This window comes from Carcharhinus amblyrhynchos, chromosome 22, assembly GCF_965287045.1.
Source record: "Carcharhinus amblyrhynchos chromosome 22, sCarAmb.v2.hapA, whole genome shotgun sequence".
NCBI lineage: Eukaryota > Metazoa > Chordata > Chondrichthyes > Carcharhiniformes > Carcharhinidae > Carcharhinus > Carcharhinus amblyrhynchos.
The window spans coordinates 3,581,272-3,604,818 of NC_137345.1; the positions used below are offsets into that span (position 1 = coordinate 3,581,272).

General features: G+C 43.8%; 1 protein-coding gene across 3 annotated transcripts in view; it reads left to right on the forward strand.

The window, feature by feature from the left end:
- The window catches only part of LOC145356811 (suppressor of tumorigenicity 7 protein homolog), a 167,978-nt gene that overhangs the window by 96,177 nt on the left and 48,254 nt on the right, over positions 1-23,547 (forward strand). For all 3 annotated transcript variants that reach the window (XM_080209705.1, XM_080209704.1, XM_080209706.1), the window contains exon 11: positions 5,324-5,426. In XM_080209705.1, coding sequence (XP_080065831.1) covers positions 5,324-5,426 — 103 coding nt within the window. The remainder of the gene's footprint in view (positions 1-5,323; positions 5,427-23,547) is intronic.

Below are 23,547 nucleotides of genomic sequence, written 5' to 3' on the forward strand. Positions count from 1 at the left end.
TTATGACATTTCAAGTGCTTAGCCACATACTTTTTAAAGGTTGTGAGGTTTCTCACCTCTACTACCCTCCCAGGCAGTGTAATCCAGACTCCCCGTGCCCTGTGGCTGAAAATGATTTTTCTCACGTCCCCGTTAAACCTCCTGCCCCACACCTTAAAATGATGCCCCCTCGTTATTGACTCTTCAACTAAGGGAACAGCTGCTTCCTACCCACCCTGTCCGTACCCCTCACCATCTTATCCACCTCAATCAGATCCATCCTCAGCCTCCCTTCATAGCTCAGATGCTCCATTCCAAGCAGCATCCTGGTGAATCTCCTCTGCACCCTCTCCAGTGCAATCACATCCTTCCTACAGTGAGGTGACCAGAACTTCACACGGTATTCTGGCTGTACCCTAATCAAATTTTTGTGCAGCCCCAACATCACTTCTCTGCTCTTATAATCTATGCCACAGTTGATAAAGGCTTGTAAGTGTTGATATTCAGAGTCATGAGTGTGCTCAGATAAGGGACACGAAGTGCAGATACAGCAAGCAATTGGGAAGGCAGATAGCATGTTGGTCTTTATTACAAGGGATTTGAAATACAGAATAAAGAAGTCTTGCTACAATTGCACAGGGCTTTGGTGAGACCACATCTGGATTTGGTCTCCATATTTAAGGGCCTATTTGTGTAGGGGGCTGTACAGCAAAGGTTCACTAAATTGGCCCCTGGGATAAGGGGGTTGTCCGTTGATAAGGGACTGAGTAAATTGGGCTTGTCTTGTCTGAAATTCATAAGAATGAGAGACATTGTCACTGAAATGTGTAAAATTCTGAAAATGCTTAACAGTTAGACATAGAGATTGTTTCCCCTGGCTGAGGAATCTAAAACACGGGGTCCACAGTCACGGATAAGGTCGCATGATCATTTAGCACTGAGATGAGGAAAAATTACTTCACTCAAAGGGTTGTGAACCTTTGGATTCTGAATCCCAGATAGTTGTGGATGCTTACATAAATTTACATGATGAGATGCCGCGTTGGACTGGGATGGACATAGTAAGAAGTCTCACAACACCAGGTTAAAGCCCAGCAGATTTATTTGGAATCATGAGCTTTGAGAATAGATTTCAGGCTGTGATAGCCAGATCTTTGGCATCTCAGTGAACCTCGGAATATGGGGAGTGAGCAGGAAAGCATAGTTGAAGTCAAGATTAGCCATGATTCTATTGAATGGCAGAGTAGACTTGACAGGCTGTATGATTCACTGCTTCTGTCTCTTGTGTCCTTGCACCACTGCAAGTACTGGACCTTAATGGGCCCCTCCCATCCCACCAACGCATCTGGCCCTGTGAGGAGCTGAAAGCTCTAATTGGCAAGACAGCTACGTCTCCAGCTTGACTGCCGTCTGCTTTTGCTGCTGGTGCCAGGCAGGCAGCTCCCACCTCCTGGAGGTGCTTGCCACCTCTAATTGTGAACCTGTGGAATGAAACATTGTGTTTTGCACTGTATATTTTGATTTGATTTGATTGATTATTGTCACATGTATTAGCATACAGTGAAAAGTATTGTTTCTTGCGTGCTATACAAACAAAACATACCGTTCGTAGAGAAGGAAATGGGAGTGCAGAATGTGGTGTTACAGTCATAGTTAGGATGTGGAGAAAGATCAATTTAATATAAGATAGGTCCATTCAAAAGCCTGACAGCAGCAGGGAAGGAGCTGTTCTTGAGTCAGTTGGTACGTGACCTCAGATCTTTGTATTTTTTTTGATATTTGCCAGCACAAACCAACATAGCTTCTAACTCAACAGAAGAAGCAGCATGGGAGATCGCTAATAACGATGTAGACTTGGGAAAGTGAGTTGACTTATCTCCGCCCCCTACTCCCCACCAGCCCCCTCCAGATGAACCCATGATCTAACTGATTAGATGTGTGAAGCACTGGTCTTTTTTCCAGTATTTTTACCCTTGTTTACCGTCTCAATCATGTAAAAGCTCTCTCTACCTGTCATGTATTGTAATATCTGCCACTAGTTCCATACTAATTACTATTTAGTATGTCATCTGTCGGAGATCCTGGAAGAATTAGCACAGGAATATAATGTAGAGAAACCATTCCGGAGTTTTTGAATGCCTGTGTTGTCTATGCAGTGTAAATGGCTTGGAGCCAGTTCAAGGCCGTTACACATTCCTGGCCTTTAGATGCTAGTTATAAATAACTGGAGCTCACTTTCGTAGTTTCTGACCTCATCTGAATGCCTAGGATACTTCAGAGTCTTGTAAGCCACCTATATTTTCTTGTATTGTTGTAGCACTGTTGAAACTGATGCACACTGTCAAGTTGCGGCAACAATAACTTGCATTGATCTGACGCCTTTGATATAGTGACCATTCCAGTCCATACTGCTCCCTCAGCTGTGTATACTATACATGTCACTTTCCAATGCAGACTTGTCCAACCTTTCTGCTTTGCAGGGGGAGGGAGTGGGTGGCGGATGGAAATTTCCTTTTTATCTCACTCAAGGAACCAATGAACAAATTTCAGAAAGATGAGGTTTGGCACATAATTAAACTCCCATTTCAAACAAAAAACTTGAGGTTTTAAGAAAATAAACAATTGCGGTGCAAAATTAAATCAATGCCACGGCAATAAATTGCTAAGTTAAAACAAGTAATTAATAAAAACGACCAGAATAAGTGTCGTGTGCGCACTGCGAGTCTCTCGGTGCTCACCCACTCACACTTGGCCTCTGTGAGTGGTGTACTCATTGGTGTGTGGTATATGAGGGTGAGTGAGAAACCTGAGACTAGGAATAAGACAGATGCACTCTGTCTCTCTTTCTCTCTCACTCCTTCACATCACCGCCCGCCACCACCACCGCCACATGTACACATACTTAATCTCTTATTATCTCACAACCCCCCCCCACCCCTCTGCACACACGCACACGCACACTCTCTCTCATACTTTCATTCTCACTCCCTCCCACCTCTCCCCCCAACACACACACACCCGTGCGCGCACACACGCACACGCACACACACACACTTTCTCACTCCACCCACACACTCGCAGTCTCTCATTCCCAGACACACTCATACTGAATCCCAGAAACATGAACTTACTTGTAATCTCACTCCCTCACTCCCACACACATTCATTTACTCACTGCCTCAGACATGCACTCTCTTACCTCCCTCATGCACGCACTCACACCCGCAAACAAGATGCATTCACTGGCTCTCTGACACACACACACACCCACCCACACACACACTCTCATAGAACACACTCGCATGCACACACATGTACTCACTCCAACACACAGACTCGCATGCCATCCCCTTTCTCCAACCCCTTCCTGTACTGACCCAGGTCTCTCTGACATCCCACTGCCAGTCCTTAAATCTGGCCTAATCTATGCCCAGGCCCCTGACAGCTTTGTTCTCCCTGCCCCTCTCCCGCTCCCACCTCTGATTCACCTATCAACCTCAGAGTGCCTCAACTACCACCCCTCAGTGAGCCTATCAGCAGCAAATGAGGGAGAGGCTTGGAGCCAGTTCAATCTTCCAACAGGCCAATTCTTGGACAAACTAGTTCTAACGATAAATGAGCAATTTAAGGAAATGAATAGGGGAAAAACAGCTGAAGTCAGGGATTGCCATCTTCTGGCTACCTGAAAAGATAATATCATGCTTTGTAACAGAATGTTGACAATTATTTAGGTGGTGACTCCGCTGTTCATGATGCCCTCAGTTAAATTATTACTCCTTACCTTGCTGTCAGACACTTGTTACCCTTCGCGTGACATGTCCATAATCCAGATTTTCATAATTTACACAAAGGGGCCATTTATTAAGGACTTATTTATTACGTACACATTTGTTTTGAAGTTTCACTTTTCACTCTTCTGAATATATAAACCCATCTGAGCTATCAACGTTTCATTATTTAATTAACTCCTGGGCATCTGTTATTCTGTACAAAGTTACTTACGTTTCTATTGCACTTTAAAACATACCAAAGAGATGAATGAAAGAAGATTGGATGCAAAGCTGTGGTAGCGTTGGGGAGGAAATTATGATTGGTGAGAAGAGATTTGTTTTAAAGGAAGAGAGAGATGGAAAGGTTGAGGGTCCCAGAGAGGGTGAATTGGGACTTGGCAGAAATGAGACCAAACCTATGTGTCAGTGTGCGCCTCCATAACAATCTGTGGCTGCTGTGGTTTGGCAACAGGCACCAATGCCAAGGAAACCACAAATCAACCCCACACCTGGCCACCACCTCATATGTGGCACTTGTGTTTTCTGGTCTGGTCTCTTGGCCAACAACAAAGGTGCACCATCCGACTCTATCCCAGCCTGAATTGACTTGCTGCATGCCCTTCCCCCAGAGTAACTAAGGATGGTTGATGATTAGTGCCCTGCCAATATCACCAATACCCTAAGAATGAATATTAAAATAAAATTGTGTCTTTCAATTCATTATCAATTCATTAACAATTATCTATCACAAATATTTTTCTTAAGTGCAAAGATAATCCAATAAAACCAGGGTGTGTGACAGCGAAAGTGTTATGCAGCACAATATAGGGCTGTGGTTTGTAACATTGAGATGAATCGGTTGCATTGATGGGTGATTCCAAGTCAGCAAGAACAGTGATATGTTAATCACCATTCTATTTCCTAGTGTTACTTACTGCTTCCTTACTTTTCAATGACATCAACTGGTTTCAATTCAGAATTCTTCGTAATGAGAGATGTTGGTTGATGGGTTTTTGATAAGAGAGGGGATTAAGGGTTATGGGGAGAGGGCAGGAATGTGGAACTGAGCCACGACAGATCAGCCATGATCTTATTGAATGGCGGGGCAGGCACGAAGGGCTAGATGGCCTACTCCTGCTCCTATTTCTTATGTTCTTATGTTTTAGATCCTAGCTCAGTGATTTGAGGCCTGGGTTTTAGGCTTAGCGTCTGTGCTATTCCTCTCAATGTCCATACACTTTCTTATTGATTCTGGGTAAAATTCTCCTGAATTCCTTATTGGATTTATTAATGTCTAACTTATAGTTATGGCCCCTAGCTCCAGTGCAAACACCTAGTGCTGTATCTATTCTAGCGAACCTCTGCCTAACTTCAAAGACACCTATTGGGTCAGACTCGATCTTCCCTTCTCTAAAGCAAAGTGCCCAAGCTGTTCAGCTTTTCGTAGCGAAGGAGAGCATTCACAAGAGTAGGCTGTTTACTCATGAGGGATGCAGTTTGAATTTTAAATTCTTGGTCATGGTCTGGAGTAAGTGGGCTTAATGGTAAAGTTCTTTGTTTTTGCCTGTTTGTAGGTTCTCTCCAGAGGCAGCGTCTCGCCGAGGGCTCAGCACAGCAGAAATGAATGCTGTAGAAGCAATACACAGGGCAGTAGAGTTTAATCCACATGTGCCAAAGGTAAGTGTCTCACTTATCATTGGTTCAAATGATTTAATTGGTGGCACTCTTGTTTCTAAGTCACAATATTGAGGTCCAGTTCCGTTCCAGACATTTGTGCTCATGGTTCAGACTTCAGTGGGAGTGCTGGACTGCCAGAGGTGCCATTTCTACTAATGAGACATTAAACCAAGATTCTGTCTGCCTGCTTTGGTTGGCTTAAAAAATTCCTGTTGGAAAGCTCCACTTCACCCGAGGACCATGCTTGCTGATAACTCTCCGTGCACATCGCCACCTGATTGCCACTTTAAGTCATAATTTTTTCCAAATGTGTGAAATTTTGTTTTTGTGTGTGATGTGTGACACCGCGGGCGATCGAGATCACATTCTTTGGGAGCTACTGTGTGCACTGACTTGCCTTCTTAAGCTCATTATCTGGGCTGACATTCCAGCACGATGCTGGACGGTCAGAGTGCCCTCTGTTGGACAAGATGTTAAACCAAGGCTCCATCTGCCTTCTCAGGGGGAACATAAGAGATCCTATGTCACTGTTTCTGAGAAGAGCAAGGGAAAAGCAGTTCTTCCTGGTGTGCTGGCCAATATTTTTCCCTCAATCAATGTCACTGAAATAGATAATCTAGTCAATATTGCTGTTTGTGGGAGCTTGCTTTGCGCAAATTGGCTGCCATACTTCCCATATTACAACAGAGCTCGTACTTCAAGCACTTAATTGGCTGTAAAGCATTTTGGGATGTCCTGAGGTTGTTAATGGCGCTTTGGAAGTTCAAGCCTGCCATTCTTTACAAGGTGAAATATCTTCCTCAGATTGATTTTTTTTCATTGTTGTATTCAGGCTTTACTTTATTACTTTATTTTATTACTCTATTTTATCTGAACATGAATGCCCGTCATAAAGACCTTGTGGGTGTTCGCAATATCTCATTCCACATTTTCAACATCTTTGTAAAAGCTCTGACCAATATATTTCAATGAAACTGACATTTATGAACATGGTCTATACTTTGCAGACACTTTGGCTTTATCTTTTTTTTGTTTTTCCTATTCCATTTGGATTTTCACATGCAGTAATAGACAACCTAAAGTTTCACAACTCCTTGACAAGCCACCGAATGCAGGACAAGAAGTCATTAGCCCATAGGGTGCTCTATCCCTTTAATGGTTCCTGTTGATAGCAAACATTGCTGCTGTTTGGAATCACAAAGCTAACTCATGCGCAGAAACTTTATTTGTGAAAGCATTGAGGCAATAACTTTCGAGTGTGCGACATGAATCCAGAGAAACGGGATAAGCTGGCACCTTGAGAATGGTTCCTGACATCCTACTGCTTTCTCAATTACACCTTTGCATAGTTTAAAACACACTGCCTAGGGGAAAGAACAGAGTGTATTTTAATAGAGGCTTTCGTTTCAGAAGGGAACAATACGTTCTGTGAGGGACGTTCTGTGAGGGATGACTTAAAATGAAGAGTACAGTAGTTGAGTTGTTAATCAAAATTTTCATCAGCTAAATTCAAATTAGAATTTCAGTTCTCATTTTAGTTTTACGGAGGCCAGGTTTAAGCTGAGATTTTTTTTGAACTAAAACAACTCAAGGGTCCAGATTTTGTGGAACCGATGGTGAAATTTGAAGCAGAAACGAGAATGAAATTTTAATTTTCAGTCAAACCCCAGTTTATTCTATCCCTGGATTTTTTGCACACTCTCTTGAGTTGAGACAGAAGTGAAAGAAGGCATTTTTCTAAAATCTAACTGAAACTTTTCCACTGAATTAAAATGAACACATGGAAGTGAAAAATGAAAGTCAAAGAGGGATGGGTTGCAATATGAACTAAATGCTTCTCTTTAAAGAGCTACAGTGCAGAGAGGCCTGAGTGTGTAGGTATGCAAATCTTTGAAGGTGGCATGATAAGTTGAGAAGGTCATTTTAAAATAAAAACATATTTGATCCTTGACTTGAATAATAGAGTAAGAAGTCTCTTAACACCAGATTAAAGTCCAACAAAGTCTGTTCACAAACAAGGAAGAGAACTCCCACTCACCTGACGAAGGAGCAGCACTCTGAAAACTAGTGGCGTTTGTTACCAAATAAACCTGTTGGACTTTAACCTGGTGTTGTGAGACTTCTTACTGTGTTTACCCCAGTCCAACATCGGCATCTCCACATCTTGAATAATAGAGGCATTGCATATAAACGCAAGAAAATCATGTGAAACTTTTTATAAATCACTGGTTATCCCTCAGCTGGAGTATTGCATACACTTCTGGAAGAATGTCATGATGTTAGAGATGGTGCGGAAAAGAATTACTGGAGTGGCACCAAGGATGACAGACTTCAATTATGTGGAGAAACTAGGAGCTTTCAAAAAGAATTTGGGCAAATACTTAAATGGAAAAAAAATCACAAAGATTTTGGGTAAAAAGTCTTCTTGGTGATCACTTGCTAACAAGTGTGATTGTCCACCTAAGAAACTCCATGCTATGGGTCATGTGTTCAGTGAATCCTTGCGTTGCTGATGAGCCCAATTCTAGAGCCACATCTTCAACAGCACGCTTGGCAGGTGTTTCCTGCAGGATCTTGGACTCTAGGTGGCTGGTACTCCTTTCTCAAGCTCCTTTTCCAAGCCCCCCTCTTGTCTTTGGTTGTCCTTGAAGAATTGTGTCTGTTCAATCAGGAGGTTCTCCAAGTAGGTCTCTTCTGAGCAAGGATCTCCCAGGAGTTGGCATCTGTGTTGCAATTTTTGATGTAAGCCTTCAGGATATCTTTGAAGGGCTTCCTTTGTTGCCCTCTTGCTTAGGAACCTTTCTTGAGAAGGGCAAAGATTTGCTTCGGCAGCTGCAACTCTGACATTCCAAATACGTGGCCAGCCCAGCAGAGTTGATTTTGGATGATCATTGCCTCAGTATTTTTGGCCCCTTCGAGGTCACTAATGTTAGTCTACCTGTCCTCCCAGCTGATGTGGAGAATCCACCTTGGATAGCATTGATGGCACCCCTCCAGGGCCTTGAGGTGACAGTTTTCCTGCATTCCATTAGGATAAACACTTTGGAGATTTTGGAAGAGACATGAGCACGCTTGGCTCTTGAAGCCACTCGATGTTAATTATTTTCTGAGCTGTTTCTTCACTCCCTGCTGCTTTTGGAGGAGTTTGATGGACATAGAGGAGCAGTTGAGCTGGTGGTCTGTCCAGCAGACATCTACATTGGTCACCGTGTTGGTGATGAGGACGGGCATTTGGTCTCGGGATCAACAATGATGATTTCTTATGAATTCGATCATGTGCCAGTGCTTTGAATGTGGTTGTCTCCAGGAAGTCTTGAACTTTATCTTGTTGTTGGAACAGCGTGTTAGTGATGACAAGCTGGTGTTCTGTGCATTTGGTGAGCAGGAGACCTCTGTTGGAGTTGCAATTTCCAACTCATTCTTTACCAGTGGTTTCTTGTCAAAGTTGGGAGTCCTTTCCAATTCTGACATTGAACTCCCAAGGAGAATGATTTTATCTTGCTTATGAACATTGGAGAGTATGGTGTCCAGGGCAGAGTAGGAGCTGTCTTTGGATTCACCATTGGCATCAAGAGTTGGAGCATAGGAACTTACAACCATTGTCTGCTAGTTCTTGACAAGTTGAAGACAGAGGGTCACGAGGTGCGCTTTGATGCCAACATGGAACTCCAAGAGTTGGTTGATGAGCTGGTTCATGGGGACATGTGTCCTGGGCTGATACTCGGTTTTTCCTCTCCAGAATAAAGTGCAATCACTACCATTTCCCTCAGCTGCTTAGTGGGTCTCTTGCAGGGCAGCGAACTTAATGCCTCAGTTAATGGGCAATAAGGGCAGTTCTCTGTTCCGGTTGATTGTTTTGCTTGCTTGTACATTCCAGGTTCCGAAATGAAGCTTACCTCTGATTTTCTGACTGCATGTGGATGAGCCTGCTGGATGCAGTTTTCCAGCCAGGTTGCAAACGGAACAGACTATTTTTAGGCCATCTTTTCTAGCCCCTTCCCTACGCCGGGTGAGCAGGGTCGATCCTGAAGAGGGCTGTTCAGTCATGAGGAAAGCTGCTGAAACACGCTCCTGTTACTATTCCAAGAGCAAGGCGACTGAGTGAAACTCCACCGCCTGTGTGCTGGTCCGAAGCTAGGGACTTACAGACCTCACGGTCCTATCCCTGTCGCTTCTTGCTGATTGCCGCAGGGCTTGTCTTTGTGGAGAGTGTATTGGTTTCCTCTAAGTAGATGCCTGGTATCTTTTTAATGTGGGTATGCTGTTGCACATCACCAGATACATGATCCTTAACAGAAGGTCCAGTTCCAGTAGCAAGGGAAACTTGACGACAGGGGATTTCCCTACTGCTGCAGCCTTCATCTGCCATCACAGCCATTGATGCCATGTGTGTATCTTCTGCCTGATCTGCCTTGGGGACTTGTATTGGATTGTGCTTTGTCTGGTTCCTCCCCTGTGATCTTGCCATCATGGCTGACCCTGCCAAGAGTTTAAGACTCCCAACAGCATCGCCCGCAGGATTAACGGAACATTCAAATTCCTCCACCATAGCAAAGTAGCAATCTAAGGAAAGGTCTGGGGGAAAAGTAGGAAGAATGGGACCAATTGGATACCGCTACTAAAGAACCAGCGTAGGGATTTGCTATTCTCCACTTTTCTTTCACCTGTCTCATCTTTTGCTCTTTCTCTTCTCCTTCCCCCTTCGTTCTTTCAGTGCCTCGTTTCTCTTCTCTCTCACTCTTGACGTCTCTTCCATGACACGCACACACGCTATTCTCAGCACCTGTAAGGAGCAAAGTCGAATGACAGACAGCATACTGCTGCTCTTGCTCATTGGGAAAAGGTTTAAACCCAATTGAGAAAAGCTTAGATAAATTAAAACATGCATTTGATTGAAATGCACCAAGACTGACTCTTACATTCAAGCTACAACCAAATCAGTAATCCCCAGTGTCTCAAATGCTGAACCCATTTCCTGATCATTGCAAGCTGTGGCTTCCACTAGATCTTTCAAACGTAAAGGTTTTTGTACATTTGATAAATAATTGTGGACAGCATGTGTTTCCCGGTGTGCTAGCATATTTAGACCATTTGGTATGACTGAACATGAAAGGCTTGTAGCCCTGCTGATTGCATGTTATGTTGTCCAGTTCACTTGTGGTTTAAATATAGTGTCACATGGGAATCCATGTGCTTTTGTTCCACATTATATTTCAAAGAGCTAAGCATTACAAACAGATTATAAGTTCAAACTGGAAAGCAGGCAGACTTCTAACATGCAAGTATAAAACCATTTATTAAGTTTAAAACTTTCAAAAATTTGTTCTAACCAGAACAAAAAAAAAGCTCCCTCGCCCTCGTTCTGCAGTGATATAATACATCAGTATTATATTTCTATTTTTTTATTCATACGTGGGACATAGGCATCACTGGCTGGCATTTATTGCCCATCCCTAGATGCTCAAGCGCAGCTGAGAGCCAACCACAGTGCTGTGGGCTCTCGAGTCGCATGTAGGCCAGGCCAGGTAAGGACGGCAGATTTCCTTCTCTAAAGGACATTAGTGAATCAGATAGGTTTTTCTGACAGTCAACAATGGTCAGCGGTAGATTCTTAATTCATTTTTCATTGAATTCAAATTCCACCATCTGCTGTGGCGGGATTCGAACCCAGGTCCCTAGAACATTAATCGAGCTTTTGAATTAATAGTCTATTTCTATAGCTAGTAATTTCTGGAACAGGTCACTCATCTCATCAGGGGCTTATAGCTTGAGGGGCACATTAGTGGTAGCTGACCAGAGGTCTCTCTCACTCAACGCCAGCTGTTGGCATGTTTGGAAGGATTTGCAGGTTGTCTTCATCCTGTTTGAATGCACCTTCCTTGGCCCTCAGGTCCTGGTGTGAGACTCGAACCTGGAGCTCCTGGCTCAGAGGCAGGAACACTCACTCATTGCACCACAAGACCTCACCGTGACTCAGTGTCATTCCCCTGCCATTTCTCCATCTCTCTGCATGTTGTTTCTAATCGAGTAATCATTTAATGCCCTCTTGAATGCCTCAATCCAGTCCCATTATTGGCAGTGTCTTATTTGAATTTCTTATTTCCCCACATCTACAAAAGTCTGGGGTTGTCTTCATCTGACTGTTAGAAATTCTTAGGCAACATCAGGCGCAAATTGCTTGCTCAACTTGCTATTGAGGAGGATAGGCAACATCTGAGACTGTGTCTCGCAGTTGTGGGTTGATACTTTTAAAAATTCAGTTACGGGTTGTGGGCATCGCTGCTCGGCCAACATTTATTGCCCACTCCAGTTGCCCTTGAGAAGATGGTGGTCAGCTGTCTTTTTGAATCACGGTGGTGTAGGTACACCCACACTGCTGTTAGAGAAGGCGTTCTAGGATGTTGACCCAGTGACAATGAAGAAAGGCCGGTATATTCCCCAGCCAGGATGGTGAGCAACACTGAGGGAAACATGTGGGTGGTGGTGTTCCCATGTATCTGTTGCCCTTGTCCTTCTAAATGATAGAGGTTGGGAGTTTGGCACGTTCTGTCGAAGGAAACTTGGCGAATTGCTGTATTTCGTCTTGATGTATGGTGCGCACTGTTGGTGCTGGAGGGAATGAATGTTTGGGGAAGGGGTGTCAATCAGGCAGGCAGCGTTTTGCTATTTGATGTCAAGCTTCTTCAGTGGTGTTGGAGCTACACTCATCCAGAGAAGGGGGAAAATAATGCTGCTGATTTGTGCCTTGTAGATGATGGACAGTCTTTGGAGAGTCAGGAGATGAGCTTTGACAAATCGTTGTCTGGACTCGAAACATCAGACCTTTTCTTTCCTTACGGATACTGCAGAACTGCTGAGATTTCCCAGCATTTTCTCTTTTGGTTTCAGATTCCAGCATCCGCAGTAATTTGCTTTTATTTCCAGTAACTTATTTTGAGATGTTCAGCATTTGTTAGAAGTATTCAATGTTACTCCAGAATCATAGTGAACAAGCCCGATTTCACTGAGATGGAGGAGGGCCACTCATGCGGTACACTCACTAGCCTAGGTTGCCCATCTCCTGATGTAGGACTTCATAATCAGAGGCAAAACATTATTTACTTGGAATCTGGCTGCAGTGGAGCTTTGTGGTATTTGGAGGTATCAGATTCTGTAGCTCATTATTGCAGCAAAGTTTGTGTGTTACTGATTATACAGTCGATTTGTCCTCCAAGGTGTCATTTTGTCTCCTGCTTTCTTCTGTGGGCTGCTGATGGCAAATTGGGTGTGGTGGTATCAGAATGTGGAGGTTGGAGCGTTTGCCCTTTACCTTGACAGTGCGACCTCACTGTAAAGTCCAAACACTGAAACTCAAAATCACACCAGATGATGCATTTACTTGTTGAGTCCTGACAATGCTTTTGCTTCTCTCAAGATACACAAGGTATTACATTTGTGTGGGATAACCTGGATGGATGGTCTTTACCTAGGTCTCGTTGTTCCTTTCCTAACAGCACAATGGATTTACTTACACCACATGGGCTGCAGCCGTTCAAGAAGGCTCATCACCATTTTCTCGAGGGCGATTAGGGTTGGGCCTGGCCCAGATCCTGTAAAAGAGTAAATAATACTTGTGTTTGTAGCTTTGTTTACGTATGTACACCATTTTTTCATTTGTAGATATTTTATTTGCAAACTTTGAGACTCTGGTCTTTGACAGTCATTATGGTTTACAAGAGCAAAGTTGAAGGGATTGGGGGAAGTTTATGGGACAGATAGAAAATTGGTTGGCAAAGAGGAAACAAAGAGTAGGAATTAAAGGGTCCTTTTCAAATTGGCAGGCAGTGGGGTGCCACAGGGATCGGTGTTGGAAACCCAACTATTCATAATATATATATATTAATGATTTGGATGAGGGAACAAAATGTAACATTGCAAAGTTTGCAGAGGATAAGAAGTTGGATGCAGAGATCCTTCAGCACAATCTGGACAGTTTCGGTGAATGGGCTAATCAGTGGGAGAGGCAGTATAATTTGGATAAATGTGAAGTTCTTCACTTTGGAAGCAAAAAGAAGGAGGCAGATTACTACCGGAATGGCTGTAAATTGGTAGAGGGGAGTGTGCAGTGGGACCTGGATATCCTTGTGCACCTGTCACTGAAGGTAAGAATGCAGGTGCAGCAGGCAGTAAAGAAGGCAAATGGTATGATGGCCTTCATTGAGAGGGGTTTTGAGTACAGGAGCAGGGATGTGTTGTTGCAGTTATACAGGGCCTTGGGGATGCCACACCTAGAATATTGTGTGCAATTTTGGTCTCCTTTCCTGAGGACGGATGCTCTTGCTCCCGAGGGAGTGCGGTGAAGGTTTACCAGGCTGATTCCGGAGATGGCAGGGCTGATGTATGAGGAGAGATTGACTAGGTTAGGATTGTTTTCACTGGCGTTCAACGAATGAGGGGGGATCTATTGAGACTTATAAAATTCTAACAGAAGTAGACGGGATAGATGCAGGGTGGCTGTTCCTGATGGTGGGGGAGTCCAGAAGCAGGGGTCGCAGTCTGGGGATTCAGGATTTCGGATATTTCTTCACCAAAGAGTGGTGAGCCTGTGGAATTCATTATCACAGGAAGTAGTTGATGCCAAAACATTGAATGTATTCAGAGGTGGCTGGATATAGCACTCGGGATGAATGGTATCAAAGGTTATGGGAGAAAGCAGGATTAGGCTGTTGAGTTGGACGATCAGCCATGAATGACACAGCAGGCTCGAAGGGCCAAATGGCCTCCTCCTGCTCCTATTCTCTGTTTCTATGTGACTTATTGAGGATTTGAATTAATAGTTTTTTGGGTACCGATGCGCTGATTAAGTGCTGCAGCCTGTGTGATTATAACAGCCTGATCTGATGGCCAAGCTGGGCCATTTTAAATAACAATTAAGGTTCAATCACTTAACCGTGGCGCTGAGTCAGTTGGGCCGTGATGAGGTCAGGACAGCACGGTTTCTTTCTTGGGGAACCTGGTCGATAGTCTGACAACTTCATCCTCATTTTTACAGATATGAGCTTCTCTCACCCTTCCCGACCATTGTCTTCTTTGGCCTAGTGCTAAGCTTTGCCTGAGTGTGAGGCATTTTGGGTTATTTTCCCATGTTACATGAAAGCTGATATTTGTTAATTTGGCCTTTGTATTTGTTGTATGTCAGTGTGAGTCAACTAAGTAAATGCTGCCAAGAGTTACCCCTCTGATATCCACACATTGGCTCTTTCCTACAGGTTTTCTGGGTAGCCATGAGCTGCTGTCCCAGGACGATTTTCCCTCTACAACCCAGAGACACTGAGGCTATCTGTTGGTACCTGGGCTAAGACTTACTTTGATTTGATTTTATAATTCCCTTGTTATTTCTGATGGAAGGTTCTCACAGGAAGAAGCTTTTTTTTATTCTTTCAAGGAATGTGGGTATCGTAGGAAGGCCAACGTTTGTTGGTTATCCCACCACGTCTTTGAGAAAGTAGGGGTGAACTGCCATTGAGAAAGCGTTGGTGAGCTGTGGCCTTGAACTGATACCATCATCTGACGTAGGTACATCCACGGTGCTGTTAGCGAAAGAAAGCTTCACCTTTCCAGTTTATCCCACGTGGAGCTGGGGAGATTGGAGTTGCATTGCATACTTGTTCAGCATTTCAAAGCTAGACCGATTCAAAGACCTTGGTTTGCAAAATTAGTTCAAGTATGGATTTAATCAAATTCTGTCAGCAGAACAAATGGGCAGTGTTTAAAGTCAGACTTATTTAACCCCAAGGAAACTGTGTTCCTTACTGAGGAACATCACAGTTTTGATTTGTAACCCTGAAACTATTGCTAACTATTGCCTGAGGGTGCAAGGTTTATGGCACTGATCCATGTTGGTACACTGTGGGAATTAGATTTTTCGCAGTGCAAAACTTCAGTGAAGCATAATTTGAGAATTAACTTGATAAAGTATTTAACCACATTTTTTATTTGTCAAGCTGGCCATATTATTATATAATATTAAAGTGAGTGAAGTGAAAAACTATTCCCTGCTGCATTGATTTAGGGTTCACGGATCTGCTTTCAAATCATTCCATGGATTCATGTCCACCTTCTCCGTAAGATATAGGAGCAGAATTAGGCCATCGAGTCTGCTCCACCGTTCAATCATGGTTGTTATGATTCTCATCCCCATGTCCTGCCTTCTCCCCATAATCCTTGATCCCCTTATTGAACAAGAACCTATCTATCTCTGTCTTCTCCAGGTGTATAATTCAGTCCACACCTACTTCTCCTCCAGCTCTGGATTACTGTCCTGTCCTCTTGTTCCCACAATATACCATTGATGGCTGATCTTTCAGCCATTAAAACCCTGCTGGCAGGAACTTTCTCTCTAAAAACCTTCCATTTCTACATTTACCCCACCCTTAAAACCTTTCTTTGAATTTGCCGTTTTGCCTCTTTATGTTCCTCCACTCTTCCTAACCCAAGGGTCTTGATGCCAGTTGTAGTATCCTCACAATGGACCTGGCTGAGATCAGTTTATTCAGCATAGCTTGAGAACTGAATCTGGGATCTTTCTGATCCCTGTAGCTCCCTTAGTGACTTAGTTATCAGGGGTGCTGATCCTGCAGCATATTGGAAGCTGTTTGTTCTTCTTTATGTCAACTTTGGGGGGGTTTGTGGGAAATTGTGCTTGTGCATCCTTTGAAATCCTGTGGGGAGTGAGGCTGATGAGCACTGCCAATGGGCAAGACTGATGTAAGTTTAATCATCTCTTTTAACTAGGTGGGTTTCACTGTCTTTTGCAACAAATACAGGAAAATGATACTTGTGTGCGCCATTGCTTAGGAACTGCAGGCCATTCAGCTTCTTTGAGCCTGTTTCACTATTTGGTTAAGGTCACAGCTGACCTGTATCTCAACATCATCCACCTACCTTGGCTACGTAACCCTTGCCTAACAAAAATCCATCATCTCAGTTTTGAATACTTCTGACACTCGGCTACAGTAGATTTTTTTAAGCGATACTATTCCAGTTTTCACCAGCCTTCAAAGAAATACATCCTGAGGCCACCCTTGTTGGCCTCACTTTAATTTTAAGGTTGTGCCCCCTTGCTCTGACTCTACACCATTAATTTCTCTCTCTCTAACCAGCGCTCTAATCATCTTGGACAACGGAATGAGATCAGCCCTTGATCTTCACCCCCCCACCAAGGCAGTGAAAGCCTAGTCTGTGCAACCTGTCCTCATTTTTTAGTTCTATTGGTGTTAACTTGCTCGCAAAATCTCATTTTTCTAAATAAAAGGTATTTACAGTGCCTGAATAAGTGTGCAGTTAGGAGGCATCGATGAAGTTACTATTGGAATGTCTCCTCAATATCTCTCATTGGCAGCATGGGTGAAAGTTTGTTTGCAATCCAGCAGATGTCAGTCTTGAGCTATTCAAGTGGGCTAAAGCTGTGTCATTAACTAGACTGACATCTCATGTCGTACTTGCTTGCACCTTTACATTGTCAGTGGGGAAAGTCAGGTCAAGATTTATGAAAGCTTTTAGCCATGGTGACACATTCTGGAAATTTTTCCTTTTTTTTAAGAAAAATCTGTATAAACTGTCGGTAAATGTGGGATTGTTTTGCAAAAAAAAAGGTCTCTTTAGACAGAACTCTGCAGGGGCCAGTTTCGGAGCAAATAAGAGGCCATGGAGTCAAGCTTGTACTATATCTTTTTTCATGTAAAGATTGTTATCAAATTCAGTAAAGATTCCATGTTTTCCTGGTTATGCTGCGTTTTACAGGACATACTATGGAGGCACACGGGAAGGGTAGTTGCTCCTCAGTACTGAGAGGTTCTCGAGGCAGGTTTGAGCTGGCTGAACGAGGCCAATCCACGAAACCTGCGCATCTTCACTCGAGGGCGAATCGAGATACGAAAGAGCGCACACTGGGAGTTATTAAAAATGCCTTAACGCAGACACGTCCGGCAGGAATTTCTTATTTGCAGAGTGTCTGAGCACAGACCCACACAGGACTCATAACTCAGAATTCAGGATCAGATCAGTAGGTCGGGATTTTCCCTTACCGTTGTACCTACTCTGAATTTGGGGCATCCTCGATGTATAAAGGGAGGGGAATGTGAACTCTCCGTGAACTTCCCATTACAACTTCAACCTGTTTTCCATAAAATTGCATCTGCGTGTTAGGAATCCATTCCTAAAATGGAATTTATAGAAATAATAATTATTCATAGCAGTATTATTGGCGTTGTGTATAAAGTGCTCAAGATACGCATTCCTTCGGGAAATTAAGTATACAATAGCGGGGTACATGGGAACGATTACTGTTGCGTAATCTAATCAAGCCATTCCGATCTTGTCGTCAATGGCCACTTGATCCCTTCCCCTGGACTATTGGCCTGAAGTTGCACTGTCACAGCTTTTGTTGTTTAATTATGTGTTGTTTTAATTTTACATTCTTTTTTCTTGGCGACAGTGGCTGATTGGAGTGGACGCCAGCTGTCAGTGCACGGAATGGCCTCGCAGCCTGACTGTTGGCACTGGTTCAGGAAACAGTCTTCACTTAGGCTGCAGTGAAGGAAGTTCTGGGCAGTAGAAGGCTATACTGGTGTAGTGCGGGCTGTCTTTCTCTGTAGCGCGGATGCACCACTTTGCCAGAATCTTGACCGCATATAACACCTTGCTGATGTTTGATTTCAGACGAAACGCCGCTGTTATTTTAAAACACACAAGGCGTTTAGCTGCAACCAAGCCGGATAATTCAGAAACTGTCACTATTCCATCTTGCGTGTGATTCCATGCGTCCCAGTGGAAAGCCAGCTAGATTGAAATTGTTGTTCCCTCGTTATGGTTGGTAATTTCTGCAAGCTCTCCTGAGGAGTGCGAGACAAGAAGCTTTCAGAGCTTGTATGCTTTTTTGTTTTCAGTATTGCTGAAGTAATGTGGCACAGTGGCACAATGGTTAGCATTAGCTCATTACTTCAGGGACCCAGACTCAATTCCCAGCTTGGGTGACTGTCTGTGTGGAGTTTGTACATTTTCCCTTTGTCTGTGCGGGTTTCCTCAGGGTACTCCAGTTTCCTCCCACAGACCAAAGATGTATAGCTGAGGTGTATTGACCATGGTAAATTGCCCTTTGGTGTCCAAAGATGTACAGGTTAGGGGGAATTGGACATATTTAATTGCCCCTTACTGTTCAAAGATGTGCAGATTAGGTTGATTCAACATTTATATTGCCCCTTATTGTCCAAAGATGTGCAGGTTAGGGGAATAGAACATTGCTCCTTAATATTTCAAGATGTGTGGGGTTATGGGGATAGGGTGGGGGAAAGGGCTAGATAAGGAACTCTGTCAGAGAGTCGATGCAGACTTGATGGGCTGAATAGCCTGTTTACTGAAGGGATTCTATGAAGTTCATGTAATTAAGGAACTGAAGTTTTTTCCAATTATGAGGGAGATTCTGCAGTACGTTGTCCTACTCTGAGAGACACACTGCTAAGTATTTGAAGTATAGAAAGATACAGGTTCCTGGCCTATGAGCAAGGGGTTGGTTTTGAATTGCTTCCAGCCAAGTGCTGACATGGGACCAATCGAACTGAATGGCCTTCCTCTCTACAGAAAACGTCCATGGTTTCAATGTTTGGAAATTATTTCTGCTGTCTGATGTTCTCCATCAATTTAACCTTTCTCTACCCAGCAGTCACAGATGTACAATGTGCACATCTTATTGGAGGAAAAGGCACCCTTCAGCTCATCGCGTCTGCACCAACTCTATCTGATAGAATAACATACCCTGGCCCTCTCCGCCACCCTATCCCCATAATCCCATACATTTACCATGGCTAATCCATCTAAACTTGGCATGCTACGGAGCAATTTCACACGGCCAATCCATCTAGTCTGAACTGTGGGAGGAAACTGGAGAACCCGGGGGGGGAACCCACATAAACACGGGGAGAATGTGCAAACTCCGCACAGACAGTGACCCCAAGGCTGGAATTGAACCCGGGTCTCTGGAGCTGTGCGGCAGCAGTGCTAACCACTGTGCCACCCTGCACAGGATGTTCTGGATATTAATTTTAGACAATTTAACCTGGTGATGAATGAGGGGTTTGAATGTTCTACAAGTCAGCATCATTTCACAGGCAGAAGGCTTTGTGTTCTGGTCATTTGCACGATCATTTTCAGTCGTACATACCAAGAGGCAGGAGACCTGCATGTTAGCATAGAATCCTACAGTGCAGAAGGAGGCCGTGTGGCACCGTCCACAGTCCCACCCAGGCCCTATCCCCATAACCCCATGCATTTACGCTAGTTAGTGCCCATAACGCTAAGGGGCAATTTAGCATGGCCAATCCGCCAAACCTGCACATCTTTGGATTGTGGGAGGAAACCCACGCAGACACTGGGAGAACATGCAGACTCTATGCAGACAGTGACCCAAGCCGGGAATCGAACCTGGGTAACTGGCGCGGTGAGGCAGCAGTGCTAACCACTGTGGCACCATGCTGCTCAAACAGGCATAAAAATGAAAAATGCTGGAAAAATTCAGCAGGACAGGCAGCATTTGTGGAGAGAGAAACAGAGTTAATGTTTTGAGCCCAATCTACGGAGCTTAAACCCACAGTTACCAAGTAAAAAATGCGAGAGTTTGTGCACAGTGAAATCCCACAATCTAACGATCAGCTGTTTAATGATGTGGTTTGGGGGAATAAAAATTAGGTGCATCAGGAAAACTTCTCCTGCTCTTTGGAATAATGTGACATCCAACTGAGAGGGCAGGATGCGACTTTGGAGTAATGGCACCTCTGGTAGTATTGCACTCCCCCACCACACAAGGATTGGGCTGGATCTTTTGCTCTGGACTATAGAATGGGTCTTAATCCTGTCCATTCTAACTCTGAGCCGTGAATACTACCCACTGGGTCACAGCTGAAACAGTGAACACAGAAGATGTGTAATCCGTGTAAATCTGTTTACGTACCTAGAATTTGACAGAAAGCAAACTATGCTGTCCAACTTATCTTTATTCGTTTGCCTTCTAAACTTGCCCTGGTAACTGTCAGATGATAGGGATCCAATGGTTACTGGTAGTTTGGTCAATCATTTTAGCAATCACTGATATAGTGCATAAAATATTAAACTGGATGGGTAATGTAAACTCAGATTAATACTTCACATTCGGGTTTCTCTTGGCTTCTCCACTGTGCTAAATTACCAGACTGCTTATCTGGCATCTAGTATTGGATGAACAGAGATTTCTCCAGTTAAATATTGGAAAGGCTGAATCCCATTCCCTAGTTACTGGCTCCATCTCTCGCCCTGGCAACAGTTATCTAGGGGTCAGACTTGACTCCTAGATGAGCCTCTGACCTTCTGTTCATGCCACAGTAGGACTGCCTATTTCCATCTCCGTCATGTCCCTCTGCATCCGTGTATCTGCTGCTGGAAAACCTCATTCGTGCCTTTGTTACATCTTGACGTTGCTCTTCATAGAAATATTGAAATAGGAGCAGGACCAGGCCATTTGGCACTTTGAGCCTGCTCGGTCATTCATGGTTGATTTGATTTGATTTATTATTGTCACATGTATTAACAGACAGTGAAAAGTATTGTTTCTTGTGTGCTACACAGACAAAGCATACCATTCAAAGAAAAGGAAATGAGAGAGTGCAGAATGTAGTGTTACAGTCATAGCTAGGGTGTAGAGAAAGATCACATCTAACTCAGCACTATAATCCTGTGCTCTCCCCATAACCCTTGACACCTTTAAAATCGAGGCTTATATTTATTTCCTCCTTAAATATACTCAGTAACTTGGCCTCCACAGTGCTCTGTGGTTGAGAATTCCACAGGTTCACCACTCTCTGACTGAAGAAGTGTCTGCTCATCTCATAGAATCATACTGTGCAGAAGAGATCCTTCAGTCCATCAAGTCCGCATCGACACATTAAAAAAGCCTGAATTTCCACCTAATCCCATCAGCCAGCGCTTGGCTTCATAGCCCTGAATGATAGAAGGAAATCTCAGCCCTAAGTGGCCTATCCCATACCCTGAGACTGTGACCCCTTGTTCTAGAAACCCCAGCCAGAGGAACCAACATCCCTGCATCCAGTCTGTGCAATCCTGTCAGAATTTTATATGTTTCAATTAGCTTCCTTCTCACTCTTCTAAACTCCAGTGAATATAGGCCTAGTCGACCCAATTTCTCCTCATATGACAATCCTGCCATACCAGGAATCTGTCTGGTAAACCTTCACCACACTCCTTCTATGGCGAGTATACCCTTCCTTGGGTAAGGAGATCAAAACTGCACACAATACACCCGGTGTGGTCTCACCAAGGCCCTGTACAGCTGCAGCAAGGCAGCCTTGCTCCTGTACACAAGGTCTTTTGCAGTGAAGGCCAACGTATCACTTGCCTTCCTAATTGCATGCTTGCTTTCAGTGACAGGTCCCTTTGTACGCCAACATTTCCCAATCCATCACCTTTTAAATAATCCTCTGCCGTTCCGTTTCTCCAACAGTTATCTACTTTACAGTTATCCGCATTATACTGCATCTGCCATGTATTTGCCCATTTACTCAACTTGTCTAAATCACCTCAAAGCCTCTTTTAGCATTCTCCTCATCACTGACATTTCCATCAGGTTTTGTGTTGTCAGCAAACTTGGAAATATTACATTTGATTCCCAATACACTCCTGGATGTCTCCTAGATTCTACCCGCTGTAAACTTGAGGTCCTTCAATACTCCATGCATCTTAAGGTGCACCGAATCCCTTTCATCTCTCACCACTGTCTGTGCCTGGTGGCCTACATTGGCTCCCAATCTAACAATGTCTTGGCTTTAAAATTCTCAATCTTGTTCTCAGATTCCTGCAAGATCTCGCCTTTTCCTATCCATATAATCTCCTCAGCTTCACATTGAATAAACTGGGATTGTTCTTCCTGGAAAGACAGAGGCTGAGGGGCAACCTGATAGAAATTGAGAGGTATGAATAGAGTGAATTGTTGAAAGCTTTTTCCCAGGGCAGAAGTGACAATCACAGCGGGGCACAAGTTTAAGATGAGGGGAAAAGTTTAGTGGAGATGTGCGGGGGGGAAGTTTTTTACACAGAGGGAGGCGGGGGGCCTGAAATGCACTGCCAAGTGAGGTGGTTGAGGCACTTACATTAGTCATGTTTAAGGCTTTTCTTGATAGGCATATGTACATTTGGGGGAATCGAGGGACATAAGCAGTTGATCTAGATAGATAAACATGATCAGCACAGGCTTGGAGGGCTGAAGGGCCTGTTCTTTGTTCTAACCCTTCAAGATATTTGCATTCATTTGACTCTGGCCTCATGATCATCCCCAATTTTAATCACTCCCCCCTTGATAGCCGTGCCTTCCATTGCTTGGGACCTAAGCTCTGGAATCCCCCTTCCTAAATCTCTGTGCCTCTCTTAGTCCCTTCTTTAAGATATTACCCAAAAGCTGCCTCTTTGACAGGCTTTTGGCTATCTGACCTGACATCTCTTCATGTGACCATGTCAGATTTTGTTTTAAATGTTTCTGTGAAACACAAGGGGACACTTGACTATGCTATCGGCATTATATAGACGTACTGTATGACCAAACTGTGTTTGTGTGAAGCAAGTATCAGGCAAACAGTTCTTCACTCTATTTCCCTCCCTCTTGTGTAATTTTGTCAGGTTGAGATGTTTGAAATAACTGCATTAAGAGTCAGTGATATCAGAGATGACTGAGGTTTGGGTCTAAGTAAGTTTGTCTCCTTATCCCTTGGGTTCTTTTTGCTTGTATGTTGGTCTTGCCATTTGAAGGCTGGCTTACTGATTGAAGGGGTTGACAAAGGGTTAAAACCAACTTGTCAATATATTTGATCTGTCTGATGTTTGTATTTTTATGTAGTGTTGTAGTGCGAGAAAGTACTTTGCACTGAGCAGTAATGAATACATGTGAGTTGCTTTTGCAACTTATAACCATTTTCCCAAAGACTTGAAATATAAGTTCTGTCCTCTCTCCACAGACCCTGTCAGACCTGCTCAGATTTTTCAGCATTTTCTGTTTTTGTCTCCCATGTTCTGTTGACTATACAAACTCCCCTCCATCATGGGTTAA